This window comes from Dendrobates tinctorius, unplaced genomic scaffold, assembly GCF_039654945.1.
Source record: "Dendrobates tinctorius isolate UK_male_01 unplaced genomic scaffold, ASM3965494v1 ptg000319l, whole genome shotgun sequence".
Taxonomy (NCBI): domain Eukaryota; kingdom Metazoa; phylum Chordata; class Amphibia; order Anura; family Dendrobatidae; genus Dendrobates; species Dendrobates tinctorius.
Window position 1 is genome coordinate 3,093,787 of NW_027361986.1, and position 22,831 is coordinate 3,116,617.

General features: G+C 43.9%; 1 protein-coding gene across 1 annotated transcript in view; it reads right to left on the reverse strand.

Moving 5' to 3' along the window:
- Positions 1-9,717: 9,717 nt before the first annotated feature.
- The window catches only part of SLC48A1 (solute carrier family 48 member 1), a 39,785-nt gene continuing 26,671 nt past the window's right edge, over positions 9,718-22,831 (reverse strand). The window contains exons 2-3 of the mRNA XM_073561436.1: positions 12,719-12,886; positions 9,718-10,615 (exon numbers count right to left, since the gene is read on the reverse strand). Of these exons, the coding sequence (XP_073417537.1) occupies positions 10,479-10,615; positions 12,719-12,886 (305 nt within the window). The 3' untranslated portion in view covers positions 9,718-10,478. The remainder of the gene's footprint in view (positions 10,616-12,718; positions 12,887-22,831) is intronic.

Consider the following 22,831-nt stretch of genomic DNA (forward strand, 5'->3'; position numbering starts at 1 on the left):
AGCATCCTGATGTTTTCCCCGGAGGCCATTTCCTCATCGTGGACAGCAACTGGGGAGACTGCATACGCCGCTGCTGACGGTGCCAACATTGGAGTAGACCCTTCAATCAAGCCTTCCACCTACTGATAAGTTTATTCTTGTTTACATTTATCTCTTTAATCACTCTATTAACATTACTTGTTACAATTAATCCCCCTTGTTTGCTCCTCCCTGCGTGGAGTGAATGTTCTTGTAAATAAACGTTAACTCTTGGTCTGTCTCAGATCCGTGGCGACATCCTCCGTACCTGCAGGTTATTACAACTGCACACTCGTGACTGATGCTGTCCACAGCCAGTTTTGGGGCTGAGTATGCAGTACTTGTCGTAGTTGCATCACTTCGTGTCTGTATGGGAAGCCACAATGTAGCCTTCCCATCTTCCTCCTCCGCTGAGCTACTCGGCTGCGTACTTCTAGGTTCACACCAAGTGGGATCTACAACCTCATTGTCATCCTCTCTGTTTTCACACTCCTCACCCTGAGTTATCCTCCTCTTCTTCCTTCCCTGACACCACAGTACAGTCCACATGCGCTTCTAGTATCTGAGTTTCATCAGGATCATCTCCACCCTTGGTGGTTAATGTCTGTTGACGAGGGTCTGGATTTTGCGCGGACCCTACTTCGCCTGGCCCCGGATACATGAAAATTTTTTGGAAATCGGTGCAGATGCTTTCCTCCTTTGCATTCTGTGATTCTGCGGAGCAGACCTCAGATACCCTTGGAATAAACATGTGAATAGCTCTTCAGAATGGCCCATCTGTGGATCCCCACAGTCAGTTGGGCATTTGGAAATTTTTGACATGGGGGAAACAAGGGTGATTGGGGTGCCACTGTTGAGGACTGCACTGTGTGATAAGGTGGAGAAAGAGGGGGTGTTAAGGAAAAAAAGCATCACCGGCAGCTAGCGTTGTCAGGATATATTAAGAGATCATTACATGGAGCAGCAGTGTAGTTGGAAGTATAAGCAGGAATCATAGTCAGGATATAGCCAGAGAATGGTACACGGAGCAGCAGTAGGATCTTGAGGACAAGCAGCAGGTGGGAAGAAGCTAGACTAAAGGCTGGGAGCTCAATAGACTCGGAATGAAAAAAGTGCAGTGCCAGGTTTAAGTAGGGTGTTCAATCAGGAGATCACAGGAAGAGCGAATCAGGAACTCGGAGTAGAGACAGCAGGAACAACACAGGTACTAGTATATGACTTAGCAAGGAACTGTCCACTGAGCTGAATAGCTCAGAGGGAAGAGCTTCAGCCTGGTGCACAAGAGCTTCTAGGTTTGAATTCTAACAATACTCCCCCCCCCTCCTTCCAGGATGGCTTCTGAATATCTCAGGCACTGTTGTCTCTGGATATTAATGGTGTGGGAGAGGTTATACAGAGCTCATAATTTAGAAAACTGCTAGATCTGTAGCAGAGAAAACAGTGATGTAATCAAAATAACAGTAGGTAGCTCAGTAAGTGACACATCACTGGAATCATGGTCTCTGCCTCTGTATTATACTGATCTCAGTTGGGATAGCAAAAAAAACATGGTGACAGATTCCATTTAAAAAGGTATAAAATAATAACATACATTAAAATAAAAAATCAGGACATCAGCGTGTGAAATAAAAGTACAGATAATCCCATATTTATTTTAAAAAGAACCAATAAAACGAACATAATTACAATAAAAGATAAACATTATGTATGAAAAAGGTACATGTTCCAGGATTTCAGGGCGATTAGTAGAATTGTAAAATTGATAATGATACAAAAAGATATCCCTTACAGATGAGTGGCACAATGCCCTGAACCTGCAGCTCCTCGCTATAGTACACGTATGAGCAGAGTATATGGAAATGATACATACGAGTCCCAAAAAGCCAAAGCTGTACAAGTACTGCTCTTTATACATGGGCCTGCACACAAACTTACAAGTATATGCATTCTTAACATGGAAAATACAGGTCTCGTACTTGTTTCATTAAAAAGGATTGGCACAATCTGCACTATTGCAGAGAAAAACGTAAAAAAAATGCTTCTCGACATGAAACAATGTGCAAATTACATTGCTGCCTCATTTAACATCACCAGTCTGACACCAGGAAAATGAGATCCACTACTTGTGCTATCCTCTTGTCATTAAATTGTAAAAGGGTGCACATGAGCTGCAGTACCAGGATTGTCCTTTAGAGGGCACAATTTCTAAAGCAGCACGTCTCGTCTTGTTAATTGCACTAATCGGCTGATTTACATAAAAGGGGAAAAACTACAAAGCCGATAAGCAGAAGAAAGGGCACAGTCCATGTTTTTCTCTAGATTATTTTAGAATGGCTGGGTTTGCAGTTTACAGTCATTGCATGTTGCACTGAGTCATTACCATATTATGGTGCCGGTTTGGGCATGATATAGGAGTGAAATAAAATATGCAAAGGTTAAAAAAAAGTTATGATTTATGGAAAGACAAAATGAAAAATTAGGGACAGCTTTAACATACCCTGCCCCTCTCATATAGCTGTCAATATAACAGTAAATACCGGAATCATGATGGATTCTATATCCAATTTTTACCCGTCGCTGTTCCCCAAGGGTAAATGCACATACGGTAGATTTGTAGCAGAAGTTTAGACAACTGTTTTAAAGGGAATCTGGCAGCAGGCTTTTATGTAATTTGAAAGCAGCATAATATACGGACAGAGACCCTGATACCAGTTATGTAGCACTTAGTTTACTGGGTGCAGCAGTTGGGATAAAACCATAGTTTTCTCTGCTGAACTCGGAATACAGAGCTTTGTATAACCCTGCCCACAACACCAGTCCCCAGCTTCCTGTGCACCCTGCACCTTGACAAAACACTGCTAATCAGTGGCGAGGGCGGGGTTATATAGAGCCGCTGACTAGGAGGTATGAGTCCTGCAGTGATAATCTCCTGTTGATAAAACACTAGACTTTATTGAAGCAGCCTATTAAGTGATCTATCGCTGAAATCAGGGTCTCAGCCCCTACGCCATGCTGCTCTCTGATTACATAGCAACAACTTGCTGACAAATTCACTTTTAAATGGGGCTTGCAGAAATCAATACAGATATATTCAGATAAATGGAACAGAAAGGAACTAATGTGAACTACTATACACAATCAGTATATATTTTAGCAGCTATCCAGATTGGAAATAGTTATTGGATTGAACACTTTAGGCGACACTAACAATTCATTAGAACAGTTCCTTGCCCTTGTTGGGAATGGTTTACCAATGTAAAGGCCTTAGCTGCTCACAGTATATAGCAATATTCCCTCTTAAATCCTGAAGCTATAAAGCCCATCACCCCCTGCAGATCAGGAGGTTTTCGGCCCCTGTGCGTCATCAGACAACAAGCAAAAAGCTCTCCCAATCACAACAATAAAGCAGATTAAGAGGTTGCCAAACTTTCATTACACAATGGTTAAACTTCGCTCCCGAAAAGCAGAGAATCTCTTATGCGATCGCCCTGCATCAACAATGGATGCAATAAATCGTATCTGTGCAGTGTCTTATTCTCCAAGAATACAGCATTTGTATGCTCTCGTTAGTGACCCTGTAATCCAAGGCATACCTATTGCCCAATGCTGAAGAAAGCCCCTAGCATTTGTGTGGTGCGGAAATGTCCGCGCCCACAGGCTTGGAATGAATAGTGTCATTACATAGGCGTTAGCGTTTCACAGTGGTCGCAGCCTTCTACAGTTAGGTCCATATATATTTGGACAGACACAACATTTTTCTCATTTTGGTTCTAGACATTACCACAATCAATTTTAAACAAAACAATTCAGATGCAGTTGAAGTTCAGACTTTCAGCTCTCATTTGAGGGTATCCACATTAAAATTGGATGAAGGGTTTAGGAGTTTCAGCTCCTTAACATGTGCCACTCTGTTTTTAAAGGGACCAAAAGTAATTGGACAATTGACTCCAGGCTATTTCATGGACAGGTGTGGGCAATCCCTTCGTTATGTCATTCTCAATTAAGCAGATAAAAGGCCTGGGGTTGATTTGAGGTGTCATTCTTGCATTTGGAAGGTTTTGCTGTGAAGGACACATGCGGTCAAAGGAGCTCTCCATGCAGGTGAAACAAGCCATCCTTAAGCTGCAAAAACAGAAAAAACTCATCCGAGAAATTGCTACAACATTAGGAGTGGCAAAATCTACAGTTTGGTACATCCTGAGAAAGAAAGCACTGGTGAACTCATCAATGCAAAAAGACCTGGGAGCCCATGGAACACAACAGTGGTGGATGATTGCAGAATAATCTCCATGGTGAAGAGAAACCCCTTCACAACAGCCAACCAAGTGAACCACACTCTCCAGGAGGTAGCCGTATCAATATCCAAATCTACCATAAAGAGAAGACTGCATGAAAGTAAATACAGAGGGTTCACTGCACGGTGCAAGCCACTCATAAGCATCAAGAATAAAAAGGCTAGACTGGGCTTTGCTAAAAACATCTAAAAAAGCCAGCACAGTCCTGGAAGAACATTCTTTGGACAGATGAAGCCAAGATCAACCTCTACCAGAATGATGGAAAGAGAAAAGTATGGCGAAGGCATGGTACAGCTCATGATCCAAAGCATACCACAACATCTGTAAAACATGGTGGAGGCAGTGTGATGGCTTGGGCATGCATGGCTGCCAGTGGCACTGGGTCACTAGTGTTTATTGATGATGTGACACAGGACAGAAGCAGCCGAATGAATTCTGAGGTATTCAGAGCCATACTGTGTGCTCAGATCCAGCCAAATGCAGCCAAACTGATTGGTCGTTGTTTCATACTACAGATGGACAATGACCCAAAACATAAAGCCAAAGCAACCCAGGAGTTTATTAAAGTAAAGAAGTGGAATATTCTTGAATGGCCAAGTCAGTCACCTGATCTCAACCCAATTGAGCATGCATTTCACTTGTTAAAGACTAAACTTCAGACAGAAAGGCCCACAAACAAACAGCAACTGAAAACCACCGCAGTGAAGGCCTGGCAGAGCATCAAAAAGGAGGAAACACAGCGTCTGGTGATGTCCATGAGTTCAAGACTTCAGGCAGTCATTGCCAACAAAGGGTTTCAACCAAGTACTAGAAATGAACATTTTATTTACAATTATTTAATCTGTCCAATTATTTTTGGTCCCTTTAAAAACAGGGTGGCACATGTTAAGGAGCTGAAACTCCTAAACCCTTCATCCAATTTTAATGTGGATACCCTCAAATGAAAGCTGAAAATCTGAACTTCAAATGCATCTGAATTGTTTTGTTTAAAATTCATTGTGGTAATGTCTAGATCCAAAATTAGAAAAATGTTGTCTCTGTCCAAATATATATGGACCCAACTGTATGTTAAGAAGGAATCTTAGGGAATTACATACAAATGCACAGTAGGTTCAATGTTTAAGATATGGGCAACAAGACTAAAGGCCCCGTCTCACATAGCGAGATCGCTAATGTGTCACAGATTGTGACACTACAGCGACCTCGCTACATGTGACATGCAGCAGCGACCGGCCCCCCTGCTGGATATAGCTGATCGTGCAGGAATGTCCTGGGCCATTTTTTCGTCGACAGCGTCCCGCTGGCCAGCATGCATCGCTGTTTGATCGCTGGATCGTTGCTGCGTCGCTGAAGACATCTGCCTGTTTGACAGCTTACTAGCGATCATTTAGCAACGCACCAGCGATCCTTACAGGTCGAATCGTTGTCGGGATCGCTGGTGCGTCACTAAGTGAAATGGGACCCTAAGTTTTTTGCATTATCTTATACTGATGCCAATTTATAGCCTGTATTATCATCCACAAGTGCGTGTAATTCTGCAGGCTTCAGAGCTGAAATCAACCATTCCATGGCAAATCAATAACTTCGAAGAGCACTTGGAGAAGTGTAAATAAAGGCTCATCCGTTCAGCGCACACTGTCTGCCATTCATCTCAGCAGCGCGAGTCCTGTGACACACGGATGATGTGCTGCTGAGAAAGAGGATCTTATGTGCAGCACAAATGAAACACGTGGTTCGTGTTAATCTTGTAGTGTAAATGGACACTAAGTTTTACCCTAGAGAGATCAGGTGCAGTACCCAGGAGTGGCCATGAAATGCTGAGTGGAGCCGCACACTGTTTGGTCACTGCTGGAATCCATATCTAGCACTCAGCCGGGGCGTCCGAGACACCACTTATCAGATACTGATGGGCCCATCCTACATATAGCTCATTACTGTGTAAGTTCTGGACAACCCTTAAATGGGTTGTCAGGACCAAAACGATTATTCTTCAGTCACTCCATGTGACTGCAGACTTATGAATCCCCCCATGGCAAACACTGTGCTCTTCGAGGATTTGCCAGTTTCTGAGCAAGAATCGGTAGGTACATATGCTTTATACTCCCAGCCACAACCTGACTAGTGAGCGCAGTCTTGCTCTGTACACTTGTATGGAGCGAGGTTGCGCCCACCAGTCAGGTTCAATCCAGGAGTATGTATAACGCATACATACCTACTGACTCAGTAGTGAAGCCGCAAATCTACAGTGGATTGTTCTGCACTAGTACACAGACCATTTGTTCCCAGACCATCCATAGTGCAATTATGGAGCAGGTTTTTACACATATTTTATATAAATCAAACCAAGGAATAAATCCTTAAACAGCGGGAAAGTAAAGGGGCAATGGCGCTTGTGCTGACCCCATCTTTGTCTGTAGTATTACACAACTTGGATCCGGACGTACCTCTTTAACAACCACATAACCAGACGATTTTTCATGCAGTTTAAATTCAAAGGATATGAAAGAAAAATAAAAAGTTTTTGGTGTTCATCTACTCCATAGAAGCCTATGGATACTTTACACAAGCTATTTTTGGTACGGAAAAACTGGCAATCTCCTTGATTTGTGACAAACGTGCTAATTGCAGACAAAATCCTTTGAAGATATGCCAGACCCAATCTGATCGCGCAATACCATCCTGATCAACGACTTTATAATATGTATCATCTAGTAAATGAATGAATGGAAGGTGCAATATATATATAATTTTACAGAAATCAAACTTTCATGAGACCAATAACATTTTAAATTAAGTAAAAACATAGAATAACAGACTTTTGCTCTGTAGCCTGTACCCTGCTGCTGTGCAGTGCGGATACAGAGGTGCGGTGCTGCGATCAGCAGATCGCTCCCTAAGGCCTGTTTCACACTTCAGTTGTTTGACGTCAGTCAAAATACGCCGTTTTCAAAAAAATACGGATCCGCCATTTTTTTTTTGGCAGATCCGTTTTTTTTCCCATTGACTTGCATTAGCGGCGGATTTTGACGGATGGTCATCCGCTGGATCCGTTTTTTGACGGAACCGCCAAAATTTTGGCGTCCACTGACTTCAGTGGACGGACAATGAAAAGTTTTTTGTCTGCGTCAAAATAGCAGATAGTGACGGATCCGCCGCTATTCGCCATTCGTTATAATGGTCGCCTATGGGCGGCGGATCCGTTGCCAGCCGTTTTTTGACAGAATCTGGCAACGGATCCGCTTTTTGACACTGAGCATGCCCGGAACAATTTCCTTGCCATAAATTTAACCCCAAATTCCGTTCTGGCGGCAGAATTCTCTCTCTCTGACTCATACTCCTTTAAATTTCAGTCACTCACTACTAAAGCGGATCCGTTAAAAAACGGATCCGGTGGCATCTGTTTGTGCCACAACGGAAACGGATCTGTTTTTTCACAACCTGGCGGATTTTGACTGATGTCAAATAACAGAAATGTGAAACAGGCCTAAGACGACACCTATACATAAGGGAGGAAGGTCAGTGAAGAATGACAGTCCGGCTGTCAGCTGATAGTTTGGGTGTAGCTGTCGGCTGATGTCCTATCTGCTTCCCCTGTGCTGGCTAAGCAGTTATACTGTGTTCAGAGCCCAACCAGAAGTAAGCAGTAATACATAACCTTTACATATACCATTAGAAGCCACTAACATTTTACAGCCCATACATATATACATTTTAGGCTGAGGAAAACAAAGGAAATCCACTCACTGCATATCAGGTGCATTCACACTGCAGTGTAAGTTTAGTGTATGCACTAGAACAGCTTACAGCATATATCTTTGATCATGGCAGAGTGGTAGACTTTTCGACATTTGAGCTTAAAGGGGTATTCCCAAAACCAATACCCAGGTATAATAGCAAATACCTTCAATTAGAAATGTAGTATAGTTCTTCTGATTCACCATGTCGTTTACCCCATGTGCAGGGCATTGCAGTAGCTTAGGTAACCATTGTTATGACCACTCATAGTGAAAGCAGTTAGTGGTCAAAGCCATGGATATATCTAAGCTACTGCAATGCACTCCACATAGGGTAAGCGACATAGCTAATCAGAAGAACTATACCACATTTCTAAATGGAGGTATTTGCTAATATTATCATACCTACTACTTATTGGGATAGGATATTGGGAATGGGAATATCTCTTTAAGCTCAAACGTTAAAAAGTTTTCCACTCTAATATGATCTGAGATATATACTGTAAGCTTTTCTGGATTTTGGAGATGGGAAGACTTTTTTATAGCGAACTTGACAGCTGATACATGATGCTCAATCCGTAGGCAGCAGGTATGATCTCAGCTAGTTACATTTCACTCTGATACACTATGGCATTTCAGAAAACATAAACATACTTTAAGACAACTGGGACTGAGCGGTGCTGGAGAACAGTCCGACAGGCTGGTCTCCAGCAGCTTCTCTGCGCCCCTGGCCTGCATTGACAGGTGTCTCCCTTTGTGCTTGTATAGGGAGAGAACTGTCACTCCAAGGCAGCGGAAGGAAGAAACTGTTGGACCAGACCTTCTAATTCGCGTCCATCGCGGCTCGGCCCTCAACGGCTTTTAAAGTGTATCACTCTCTGAAATGTCACAGCGTATCAGTGCCGGATACACGCTGCCCACAGATCGAGCAAACGTGTCATGTCGGGTTCACCACAAGGGAAATGTATATACTGTGTGCCTATAACATGGTATACATCAGAAATCACAACACAGACACACTGCGAACAGTGTGAATGCACCCTTCAGACCTGATCATGAAAGTGGATACTTAAAGAGTAACGAAACGTGTGTAACTTTTATACTTTAGTGCAAGTAGGTCCCCGACCCCCACCAATTGCTCAACTCCTCCCTCGAGAGGTGCCCAGCGGAAAACAGATTCAGTTGAAGGCACAGGGTTCATAGTCTATGCTGTCTACTGAATATGTACCCCGCTCTCTTTGTGTGCGGCTGCCTCACGAGTTGGGCGCCTCTCAGGTGGAAGGGGATGACAGAGTTTGAGCAGTTGGTGGTGGGGGTCTCAGGATCCGGATTCCCACTAATCTGCTAGCAATTAAAGAATTAAAAGGACAACCCAAACAAAAACTTATAAACGGTTTGGTTACTCTTTAATTGTATATTCACCTTGATTTATTACCCAAAGTTAAAGTTTTCAGATGATCGTGTTCATTGCGATCTAGTGGCAGGTTTTATTCCCCCTCTGTTTGATCGCCCCCCCCCCCAATCACATGAAAACAGGTACCCTATACGGTCCCAAAGGATAGCAAAGTATATACAGGAATATTTGGGGGCTCTATTACCATAGAAATGGCATCATGGCTCCCATTATAAATGGAGCATCGACACTTTTTGGGGACAGGTTACGTAGTACAGATTCACCAGTAAGAAGTGGGGACAAGGAAACTCAAAGTCAGTTTTATGAAACGAAAATTCAGTTTGTTTTTTTATAAAACATTGAAAAAGTGATTCCAGATATGACCTGCCGGGGTAAACAGGTGATGGGTATACAGGTGACCGCCAACATTCTTAGATATCGTACACCTCTACCAGTGCCATACATTGAAATGCCAGAGCTGTAGTCTGGCTGCAGCTGTAGTTTACCACCCATTTCTGTTAAAAACTGTTTTAACAATTTTCTTTGAGGACAATAAAAATATCCATTATTTTTAGTTACACAAAGACAGACACACAGGAGAGTTAGCATATGATTAAAAGAAAGTGAAGTCCTTGCAGTGTCATGTAATTAGACACCTCCGTGAAGTTAAGATCCACTTCGCAGAATCGACAGACCTGATCAATCCATTTCCGCTTGGGCAGAGCCGCGATAAAGTGACTGTGCTGATTAGCTCTGCCTGAGAGAAGTAGCGCTCAGTTACTGTTATTAAAATCACTGCAAATTCGGATTAGGGGGTAAAATGAGAAAAAATAAAATCAGTATTTAAAAAAAATAAAATACTCATTATGGAGGAAGCAAAATAAGAATGTGGATGCGATGTCTGTCTTCTCCTTTCCTTTTTTTGTAGTTCCCTTCAGAAGTGGTTGTAGAGTAGCTGAGCAGAAGACAGACAGCAGCTCCTTATAGATTCAAAAGACCATTAAAAAAATCCACTTTCAGTCACTAGCAATTAGCGGGTCAGAAGTCACTGAGGATGCTGATGTCGGCAAACTCTTTCCTGTAACGGTAAGAGTAGAGGCCCAGCAGGAAGGACCACTTCATGGACATGAAACTCCATACACACGACAAGTAGAAACTCTTTGGATCAGTGAGAGCTAAAGGAGAGGAAAACAAAAAGGGCAAAAAGTAAGTGACAGGCTGAAATTAAATTAACCATTAAACATGAAGACTTTGCATCTCTCCGCCACTAGGTGTTATAATGGTAAATTCACCAAGCCTGTTCTAGGATGGATGCCTTTCTTGAAAAATATTATGTTAGGCCAGTTTCACATTTGCGTTTCAGGGCGCAGCGACGGCCTGTGCACGGCCGCCGCTAAGCCCTGCCCCCTGCCACGCCTCCGCCTGTAGCTCCGCCTACGGGCGCATGATGCTGCATGCGTCCCCTATCTTTATCACTGAGGACGCAGGCCGTGCACAGTATGCGTTTGGCGGCGCCTGCGTCCTTTTGACGGTGCGCCGAGCGCAACCAAATTGCAACAGGTTGCATTTGGCGCTGGTCGGCGCACCGTCAAAAGGACGCAGGCGCCGCCAAAACGCATACTGCGCACGGCCTGCGTCCTCAGTGATAACGATAGGGGACGCATGCAGCGTCATGCACCCAGAGGCAGAGCTACGAGCGGAGGTGTGGCAGGGGGCGGGGCTTAGCAGCGGCCGTGCGCAGGCCGTCGCTGCGCCCTGAAACGCAAATGTGAAACCGGCCTTATGGGTGAAACATTCTGGAGATGGGACAATAATCCAGGGAACTAGTCTGATTACGGTTAGTGGAGCCTGGAAGGAATTTCCCTCTAATATGTAAAGTTTTAGGTTGCACTGGATGGACTTTTGTCTTCCTTCAACCTTAAAACTATAAAAATATTCTGATTGTTACTGTAAAAGAACAGTTAATAATTACAGTTGCAAGTAAAAAGTAAATTTAAAAAAAAAAAAAAAAAAAAAGGATTGCCCCGATTCATGGACGCTTTTATACCAGAATTCTGGTGTACATCGCTTTAAAAAGTTAGAAAAGTTGGCAAGTTGCAAAAACTGGTTATGGACAGTTCCGTCCAGATGGCATAGCTGGGTCCAAAGGGGAAATGGTGAAGGTTTGACATGAGCTCGTCTAATTCATGATTAGCAGTGGTGTTCCTTATGTCGGAAATCTGACTCCAGTCCCTGACCGGAGTAGGATTTGTGGCGAGGCTCACTCCACATGTTAGTCACTCCTGTCAGATGCACGTCTCTAAATGAACCAGGAGCCCTCTGACTCCAACATACCCCTCATCAAGACCAGTGTGAGCAGCGTTGATCCTGATGAATCGGGAACCTTTGGCTACGCAGTTTATGTTATATTTCCTTATTCAGAGAGGTGCAGCCTTCCTGTGCAGTTACTCCCAATATTTGAATTGTACCTTACATGGCCTGTTAACTGGGAAATGTCCCTTTAGCTTTCAGCCATTTTTGTTTGACTAGGAAATGCTGTGGTGTTTCAGGGAAAAACATAGTTTAAGTAGGAAATGCCACAACTCGTCATCCCCCCATTGCCATCAGTCTTGCCCCAGTTCTGCTTATTTCAGTGGACCTTGGGTAAACTAGTGAGTAGACACCAAAAGTCATAAAAGTTAGGTGCAACTTCAAGTTGCTCCTAAATTTTGTGACTTTTCAAAGCTTTTCAGCCACAATTCTGGCATGAAAGCTTTGATGAATCAGGCTTTAAGTTTAGTCCTGACCTTAGCCCAACAGTAATGAACCTTTGAAGACTATTTACTCTCAGTCAGCGAGACCGGACTCGGAATACCTGTCGATTCTGAAACTCCTTTTCACTGAAACCTTTACTTGCCTTCAGCACGTGTGGTAATCTACAATCGGCGAATGCCTTTGAATGTAGAGATTGAGCAAGCAGTCACTATTCTCGTATGCCATTAGTTTGTCTTTCTCGTTACGTTTAGCACTTCAATACTACGGACCTTGCCGACACCTTGTGCCCAGTTTAGCCCTTCTATCAGCCACATGCCCCGATCATTTCCGGTATGTTGCTTTTTACAAGTAGATCTATTTTGCAAAAATGAAGAACTATAGCTCTGTGTTTGTTCCAATCTCTGGGACCGATTTCAGAAGGTTTTCTGCTTGTCAGATAACGATGAGACGTGATCATTACAGTGACACACAGTGGTCATCACTAGAGCTCAGCACGCACACGGAGAGGAACCGCAGATACTTACACTGATGATTAGATATGGCTACAGCAAGAAACGTGATGAAGGCTATGACAGCCAGAATAAAGAAGGATATCCCAATACAGAGAAAGAAGCGCAGTCCCTTCAGCCATGTTCTCCAGAAGTCCTGAACATACATTATGTGTGTGATGAGAGACCACAAGGCCAAAACACCTGCAGGAACGAATACAAAAGATTTAGACATTGTAGAAGGAGAATGGCATTTTTCCTATATGAATTCAACTCTATAGAATCATAGAATGTTAGCGTTGAAAGAGACCTCCAGGGTCGTCGTGTCCAACCCCCTGCTCAAAGCAGGATTCACCAAATCATCTCAGACAGATATCTGTCCAGCATCTGTTTTAAAACCTCCATTGAAGGAGAACTCACCACCTCTCGTGGCAGCCTGTTCCACTCAATGATCACCCTCACTGTCAAAAAGTTTTTTCTAATATCTAATCTGTGTCTCCTCCTATTCAGTTTCATCCCATTGCTTCTAGTGTTTCCTTGTGCAAATATTATGTTCATTTATAGAGTAACAGGTGTTCCCACATGAGACATTTATGGTACATCAACAGAAAATATACAGAAGAATTCGGAGCTCAAAATGGCATGATGTGAAGAAGAGCCTTTTAATAATGTGGTCCAAAGTCAAGAGTCAGTGACGTTTCGGCCATGTAGACCTTATCAAACAGACTGGAGTGTGCAACCACAGCAAGAGGAATGAGGAGACTGCGCAGGAGAAGGTGCGTCCATTCCGTGCAGAGATCAAGCGCTTGGCACCTTCTTGAAATCATGCCGCTTTGAGCGCCAGGTTCTTTTCTCTATATATTTAAGAGCTGGGACTGTATCTGAGCACCAACCATTGGTAGGAGTGCCAGTACTTCATTAATATACATCCACAGAACCTGTCACCAATGTCGGATCAGTGAGGATCCCACTTTTTAAAAATAACGCCTAAGGCCTCTTTCACACATCAGTTTTTTCCCACCAGTCATAATCTGTCAATTTTTGAAAAAAACGGATCCGCCAAAAAAGGGGCGTATCCGATTTTTTCTCCCATAGACTTACATTATTGGGGGATCTTGACTGACGGATCCGCCAAAATTCTCATTCTCTCTCATTCTCCGTCTGAACAACGGTCCGGTGCCACATGTTGCTGTCAATCCGCCGACGGATCCATTTTCCGCCATTTTCGCGGATTACGACTGATCTGTAAAACGGATGTGTGAAACAGGCCTAAAAGAGAAGGGTACGGCCACATGTAGAACCTACTGCAGTTCTTGCCAAAACTAATTTTTTTTTATTGGTTTTAAGTCTATTGTTCGTTATGATTATCTAATAAAGTTTTCTATTTTACCATATGTAGGTTGTCTGCTCTATTATTAGGGTACCGCTGCTTTTTTACACCAATTCCTCCCTTCTTCTGTATGTATACCTCTTTTGTGTATAGCACAGTACCATAATATCTGGGTGGCACCGGCCTATTTTTCTTTATACTTCAGGACCTGCTATAATCAGGGTGTACATATGTTTATCAGGGTTTGTCCTCAGGTCACTGATTTATCATGGGTATTAGGTGGCAGAATCTGTGACAAGTTTCAGTACAATACGTGTGACTGTAATCCATGGGGTGGAACCAGCAGATTTGTGCAAAATTTAGGATTAAATTGTATCAGTTTATGCCAAGTAAAGAACATTTAAATATTAACATTCAGGCTTAGACTGACCCACCAAGGAGCTCATGAATGCCACTCATGTGTGCCTGAGCTACAAGTGGGCACTCGCAGCAAAACAGCCATGAGGGTCCTGTCAAGCATTGAGTTGCTCCTCATAGGTGCAATGAGACTGAAGGCATGTGGTTTGGGGGGGTCACATGAGTAAAATGGAAGGTACAGGGCTTATTTCGACTACACCTCTCTGGAGAAAAAAAAAGGAAATATTTGCATGTTACTGGAGAGACGGCCTCCAGAATCAAATTCACTGGTGGGCCATAGATATCCAAGTCCAACACTTAACATTGTAAAGCCCCAAACCATGTACTCAGATTAAAGCAAACCTGTCACTGGGTATGACCGATATGAGATATGGCAATTACGGTCTCACATACAGCATTCTATAATGCTGTATATCTGCCCCCAACTAACCTGCAAGACAAGAAAAATAGCTTTTATTATGCAGTCGGGTTAGAGAGGTGTCACTGGTCTTGGTCACCTTTCTTGTGATGCCGTCCTTCTACTTGCTTTATGTAGAGGACATTCCCCCCCCCCCCCCCCCCCGAGTCATCCACCCAATCTCCCCGGCATTGCACTCCTGCGCAGGCACACTTCTCTAACCTGACTAGGATAGCGTAAGGTACTGCCCGCTATCACCTTTCCCTGCGCCTGAGCATTGCAGAACTTTACTTTGGCCTAGTCAGGGCAGAGACGTACGCCTGCACAGGTGCGAGCTGCCGGGGAACACTGTGCGGATGACGTAGGGACAAGTCATCCAGACAAAGCAAGAAGGAGGACGGCTTCGCAAGAAGAATGGAGGCGTCGGACGAAGAAAAGCGACACCCCTCAGACCGGACTGCTCCGCAGGGGAGTATATTCATATCTTGCAGGCCAGATTGGGGGCAGATAGAGAATTATAGAATGCTGTACATCAGGCCTGAAAAGTGGCTGCCATATCTCATATCGGTCAAACCTGTCGATTGGTTCCCTTTGAGGATAAATTCACCCACAGGTCTTTGAAACAGATCTGCTTCAAAATCTACACCAAACTGCATAAAAAAGGTTTCCAATGCTCTTTCAATACTCCTCTTATCGATATGGTGGGAGATTCACATTACTGTTCAAACAGTATTTTTTTTTACATTAATAAAAAAAAAAAAAAAAACTCAGGAGGAAAAAGAAAAAGTGGCTTCTTTTATGTGAATTCTTTTGGGATTTTGCAAAAAATGTGGAGCTAAGTGGTATAAGAGCCTCTTCAAAATCCACATCAGAGAACCTCATGAATTTCGAATGTGGTTCTCTCTTGAAAATGTTGAATATTTGAGCCTCAAAACTTCACGAGAGTGACCTTAGGCCGTGGTCACACTTGCGAGTGCAGTGCAAGAAACTCACGCGAGTCTCGTGACTCAATACCCGGCACTGCCGCCGGCGGTTTCGACTGGAGCGTTTAAAGCTACATAGAAAGACATGCAGCCACACACTCCGGTCCTGAGTGCCAGCGGCAGTGCCGGGTATTGATGCGCTAGTTTCTCGCACTGCACTCACAAGTGTGACCCCGGCCTTTCTGTATTATACCGCGGATTTTCCAAAAACAATTAGGGGAGTTAATAAGATTTGAACAATCTCATCTACATGTTGCGTAAATGTTCGGTGTGGAACATTAAACATGTAAAATCCTCAGCAAATCCATTCTCATTAAAAATCCGCATGCAACACATGAGAACAGAAAAGCAGCAGAAATACTGCAGATACGCCCTGAAAATCTGGATCAAGTCCGTGAGGGCTCGTTCAGGCGATTTTCACGGAGGCATTACAATCATTAGGATAAGAAATTGTATGTGACCTTTAATTAGGAAAATTGTTCATGTAATAAATAAATGCAGGCACATGGACGTAAAGAAAACCCCCAAAAACAGATACACGGACGGGATGTATATTTCTCCCCACTCCGTAGTCTGGATTCCGATTAGTTTTCACTTATAGGAAACAGACTATTCAGTCGTTGTAAACCGGTCCGCACTTGTACAATACTCTGGTGACTGTGCACTTTCACAATACAGAGTAGTTGAAACTGATGATTTGGCAGAGGGATTTCACATTTTCTTCCTGAACACTATAAAAAAAAAAAAAAAAGACACACGACAAAAAAACATACCAAAAGCTAATACAAATATAGCAGTGTGGATTGTTAAATATCCAAAATTTGTAATCAAAACTTAAAGGGAGTAAAGCCTTATAGACACCGTTGTTTTGCGTTTTACCGGCTTCCTATGGTGTTTCCCACACTGTCTTCTGTATGACAGCATGGGAAACACTGGCGCGGTAGTTCTTATTGGCGGTAACGCTACTGCCGGTAAGACCGTCTGTCACAGCGCTGCAGGATCTGCTGGCAGATGTCAGCGTGACCCCGCAGGTGTGACTGCAACCCGCGGTAACGCTACCGCAGACTGTCGGTCAGAGCGCTGCGGACTCATGCTGTCAGATGTCAGCGTGTCCCCGCAGCGGTGACTATAACCCGCAGACATGGGTCGATGAGGCTACTCAAGTAAAATTACATACCGTATATACTCGAGTATAAGCCGAGAATTTCAGCCCATTTTTTTTTTTTTAAGGCTGAAAGTGCCCCTCTCGGCTTATACTCGAGTCATATAGGGGGTCGGCGGGGGAAGGGGAGCAGGGGTGTCAGAGATAATACTCACACCCTCCTGGCGTGGTCTCTGGAGCCTCTCTTCTTCCATGGTCTCGGCACTGCAGCTCTTCCTGCGTTCAGCGGTCACGTGGTACTGCTCATTAAAGTTGTGAATATGTGCATATTCATGACTTTAATTAGCGGTACCACATGACCGCTGAAACCTGGAAGAGCTGCAGCACTGAGACCATGGAAGAAGAGTGGCTGCAAAGACCGCGCCAGGAGGGGGTGAGTATGACGGGGGAAGCCAGATTCACCTGTCCACGTTCCGCCGCCGCGCGCCGCTCTGTCCTCCGACTGTGACGTTCAGGTCAGAAGGCGCGATGACATAGTCAGAGCGCCCTCTGCTGAACGTCACTGCAGAGACCCGGGAGACAGAGGGGCACACGGCGATGGAACGGAGACAGGTGAATATCGCCAGTGCCGGGGCCTGAGCCAGCGGCAACACCGGCACCTGTCCCCCATTGCGCGCCAGTGTCCCCGCCTGCTCAGGACACGGGCACCTGGCCCCCAGCAACGTAGAGGTGAGTATGTCTTTTATTTTTTTTTTTTTTTAATTGCAGCAGCAATATATGGGGGATATTTATCTATGGAGCATCTTCTTGGGCCACCATTAACCCTTGTGCAGCATTTTATGGGGGGTACTTATCTATGGAGCATCTTTTTGGACCAGCATTAACCCTTGTGCAGCACCACCCTCAGCTTATACTCGAGTCAATGAGTTTTCCCAGTTTTTGTGGCAAAATTAGGGGCCTCGGCTTATACTCGGGTCAGCTTATACTCGAGTATACACGGTACATATTGAAATAAAAAGTATAAAAAATTATACTCCCCTAATGCCCAATCCACGATGCCATCTTCTCATATAAGTAATGTAAAATAATAAACCAACATATACTCACCTGTTCGCCGTAGTCCAGGTAATCCTGAGTGTCCCACAGCGATCTCACCCGGCTGCCAGCAATACAATGACAGGAAGTAATTGCTGGTCTACAGCATTCATTGCTATACGCGGCAAAAACTTGCCTTTTTTCCCGCAGCTTTTTACTGCCAAGAGATGCAAAAACCTTGCAGAAATGTCTGCAAACAAATACTCAACATGTGCACATAGCCTTAACCAGACTTAAAGCTAGAAAGACCAGATTAGACTTTGCCAAAAACATCTAAAGAAGCCAGCTCTTTTCTGGAAAAGCATTTTTTGGGACTAAAATCAACCTGTACCAGAATGATGGGAGAAAGAAAAAAGGCTTGAAAAGGTTCATGTCACGGAGTGACTGAGCAGTGTGACACGACTCAATGGTTGGTCGGTCACCAAACAGCACAACAACACAACGCCGATGGAATAAGGTAGAGGAAGGTCCTGACAATTGGGAATCAGGGACGGTCACCTCCCGAGATCCACCCAGAGCCTGTCCCTGTGCTCACCTAACACCCTATGCAGGTCCTTCCCCTGGCCGACATCAGGATACCTCGTCCCTATTTGTCATCTAGATCTGCCCTGGCCGACAAGGAGCTCTGGCCTCACTTCTGCAGATAAAACACACAGCGGGAAGTGACAGACACCAAAGGGACAAGGTAACAAAAATACAACACTTAGCTTGTGCACACCGATGCTTAATTCCACACCACAGATAACACAGCAACAGGACTCCAAACACTAGACTTGGCTGACACCAGAGAGCTGCTTCTGCAAAGGTTGGTCTCCAAAGAGAAACTGTATCACCAACAGTCAGCTGATGCATCAGGTGACCTTTTAAATGTGAGAGTGGTCACCAGCAACATCAGCTGACCCAACAGCACTGCAATAACACCAGCGGGGAAAAACTGCGTTTAACCCCCGCTGGCCTGAAAGGAAAAAAGTTTTAATTTGAGTGAAACCAGAGCTGCCACAAATCCAAAAATGGATCGAGACAGTTCATGATCCAAAGCAGTGTGAGGCAGTGTGATGGCATGGGCATGTATGGCTTTCAACGGTGCTGAAATTTGTACAGCGCTTCATTCCTTGTGTGTTTTGAATACAGCTACACCTTCGGATCAGATTCAGTCAAATGCAGCAAGGTTGATTAGACGGCACTTTACAGTACAGATGGCCAGTGACCCGAAACATACGATATGCCAGGAAGTTTTTTTTAAGGCAAAAAAGTGGGATACTCTACATACAATAGCCGAGTCAATCACCAGATCTATACCCCATCGAGCATGAATTTCTCATGCTTTCACAAACTTAAGGGACTGTCAGCACAGAAAGACTGTTCAAACTACAGTGGCTTGCAAAAGTATTTACCTCCTAGGCTATTTCCGTGTTTTCCTACCTCACAACCTTCAAATTTCACTGTTTTTTTGAGCGTTTGCAACAGTTCATGTAAAGAACAAGCCCATACACTATGAATATTTGGCTTTGTTTTTATTGCGAAGCAAACAAATAGGACAACATAACTGAAAACTTCAGTGAGCATAACTATTCAGCCGCCTAAAGTCAGTACTTTGTAGAGCAAATACAGCTGCAAGTAGCTTTGGATAAGTCTCTATAAGCTTTCCACTGGGATTTTTGCCCATTCCTCAATGCAAAATTGCTCCAGCTCCTCCATCAAGATAAATAGTTTACTCTGGTGAAAAGCAATCTTCAAGTTTGACCACAGATCTGGACTTTGACTGGGCCACTCCAAAACATTTACCATATTTTCGGATCATAAGAGTATGTGCACACGTTGTGGATTTAGATGCGGATCCGCAGCGTTTTTGGACGCGGATTTGCATCAAATGCGAAGTGTAGTGCACAGCCAATGTTCATCTATGGGAAATGGAGTTTTGCTGTGCACATGCTGCGGAAAAAACGCACGGATTCGCGAGTGACGATCTCCTGTGGAGAGCTGTCACATAAGCAGATGTGACCGCTCTCCAGGGGCTCTGGTGATACGATGCGGAGGATTATCTTAGTCATTGTTATCACTCCGCCGCCAATAGGTCACCTGAGTTCACCTGTCACTTTGCGGCACTACAGCATGAGAATTTTCTCACGCTGTAGTGCCGTAAAGCAAGAGGCTTAACTCCGATGACACGCTGTGGGAGGGTTATCTCCGATCAGTGTGTCATCGGAGGCCCATCTGCTGATTGGACTGCTCCATAGGGGAGATTGTTGTGGGACAATCGTTATTAAAGAGGGACTACGTCGGATCAGGGAGTATACTGTTGGTTTTTTTAATTTTTTTGCAGGTGATCGATGGCTTCAAATGGATTTAGGCGTACAATAAAAATTATGAAAAACTGTCATGTTTTATTTAATTAAAATACTTTATTCTTAGTGTGGTTTTTTTAACCCTTTATTACTAGAAGATTAATAATGGATAGGCGTCTTATTGACGCCTCTCCATTATTAACTGGGCTTAATGTCACCTTACAATCAGGGCTGTGGAGTCAGTAAGCCAAACCTGTGACTCCGACTCCGACTCCTCAATTTCCCTTACACCGACTCCGACTCCAACTCCGACTCCGACTCCCACACATATTGCTTATATTTAAGTGAAAAATTTATTGTAGTACAATGTGAACCTCAGACATTTAATAATTTTTATGATCCAATAATCAAGATATTTAGATAGAACAGAATATATATTGGTGTACTACCCGGTTTTCATTCTTTTTGGTACAGATACGATATGGATAGACAGATATGGATAAATGGATAGATAGAGCAGATTTCTAATCTGCTTTTGCTATTGAAAACATTATCTATGAGCTCAAAAACCTTTCAGGTGATGCAGTTTTTTAAAAAGCTGATCTGCTTTTGCAGCTGAAAAACGTATCCTCAAAAAAACACAGGAAAAACGCTGTGTGTGAATGTAGCCTTAGATCAGGAATATAACAGCCATTTATAGGGCATTTCATAACTTTCCCAAACTCCTATGAAAAAATATTCAGCACATCCTGCATTGAATTACTGTACCCAATTTATTATATATTTTAGGAGTCGGTCCATTTTATACCGACTCCAACTCCGACTCCACCAAAATGAGCACCGACTCCGACTCCACGACTCCGACTCCACAGCCCTGCTTACAATAGCCAATAGCAAGGTGACATTAACCCCTTTATTACACCATATGCCACCGCTACACGGCAGTGGGAAGAGAGGGGCTAAGTGCCAGAATAATTTATTAATTATTTTGTGTGACATCTCTGTGATTGAAGGGCATAAAACTTTCCTCATAAATAAACACAAGTTATACCGAAGAAATTTTACCGCTATCATGAATATGTCCTGAAAAAAAATCTCAGAATCACCGAGATCCGTTGAAGTGTTCCAGAGTTATTACCTCAAAGTGACGGTCGTCAGAATTGTAAAATTTGGACTAATCATTAAGGTCAAAATTGGCTCCATCACTAAGGGGTTAATTTCTGCCTATATTTTTCTCACTTCATCAACTTAAAACAATTTGTGGCTGATGCATCTCACATAAAATCGGATTACAAAAATTTTTAAACGCAGGTTGTAATGTAACAAAATAGGTAAAAAGCCAATGGTGGTGGTGGGTGGAATACATTTGCAAGCTACGTCCCACAGTTCGGTACTTCATGGCCAATCATTTTTGTACACCTTCCCACTTTCCCCCTATCTGGACCCCACTCTTATATGACTGACAGTTCTGGTTTCATAGGGTCAGAGAAGGGAGGCGATAGATGGAGGCCAAGCAGGTGGGGAGGTGTATATAAATGATTGGCCCCGCCATGGGGGCACCGAGCGCCTGTACTTTATTTGAACAGTCATTCTGTGCTGATAGATTCCCCCTTCATGGTACAAACAACCAACAACTGAAGTCAGCTGCAGTAAGGGACGGCAATGCATCACAAAGGAGCAAGCCCAGCGTTTGGTGACGTCCATGGCTTCCAGACTTCAGGCAGTCGATGCCAGCAAAGGATTATATACAAAGTGTTAAAAATGAACATTTATGATAAAGTTAATCTGTCCGATAACTTTGAGCTCCTGAAACGAGGAGGCTTCGTAGAAGAATGGATGCGATTCATAACGTTTCACGGGATATTTTGGACCAACCCCTTTAAAGGGAATCTGTCACCTCATTTTTGGACTATAAGCTGCGGCCACCGCCATCAGGGGCTTATCTCCAGCCCGATGTAATGCTGTAGATAAGCCCCCGATGTAACCTGAAAGATAAGAAAAACGAGTTAGATTATACTCACCTGGGGGTCTGGTCCAGTCCGATGGGTGTCGTGGTCCGGTGCCTCTTCTTCTAACGATGACGTCCTCCTCCTTACTTCTGCCGTGGCTCCTGCGCAGGCGTACTTTATCTGCCCTATTGAGGGCAGAGCAGAGTACTGCAGTGCGCAAGCACCGGGAAAGGTCAGAGAGGTCTGGCGCCTGCACACTGCACGACTCTGCTCTGCCCTCAACAGGGTAAAGTACGCCTGCGCAGGAGCTGCGATAGGCAGCAAGGAAGAGGACGTCATCACTAGAAGATGCGAGGCACCAGACCGCTACACCCACCGGACCGGACCCCCGGGTGAGTATAATCTAAATCGTTTTTCTTATCTTTCAGGTTACATCGGGGGCTTATCTACAGCATTACAGAATGCTGTACATAAGCCCGTGATGGCGGTGGCTGCAGTTTATAGGCCAAAAATGAGGAGACAGATTCCCCTTTAATTAAACCTGAAAGTCTACACTTCAATTGCATCCATTGTTTCACTTTAAATAAAAAA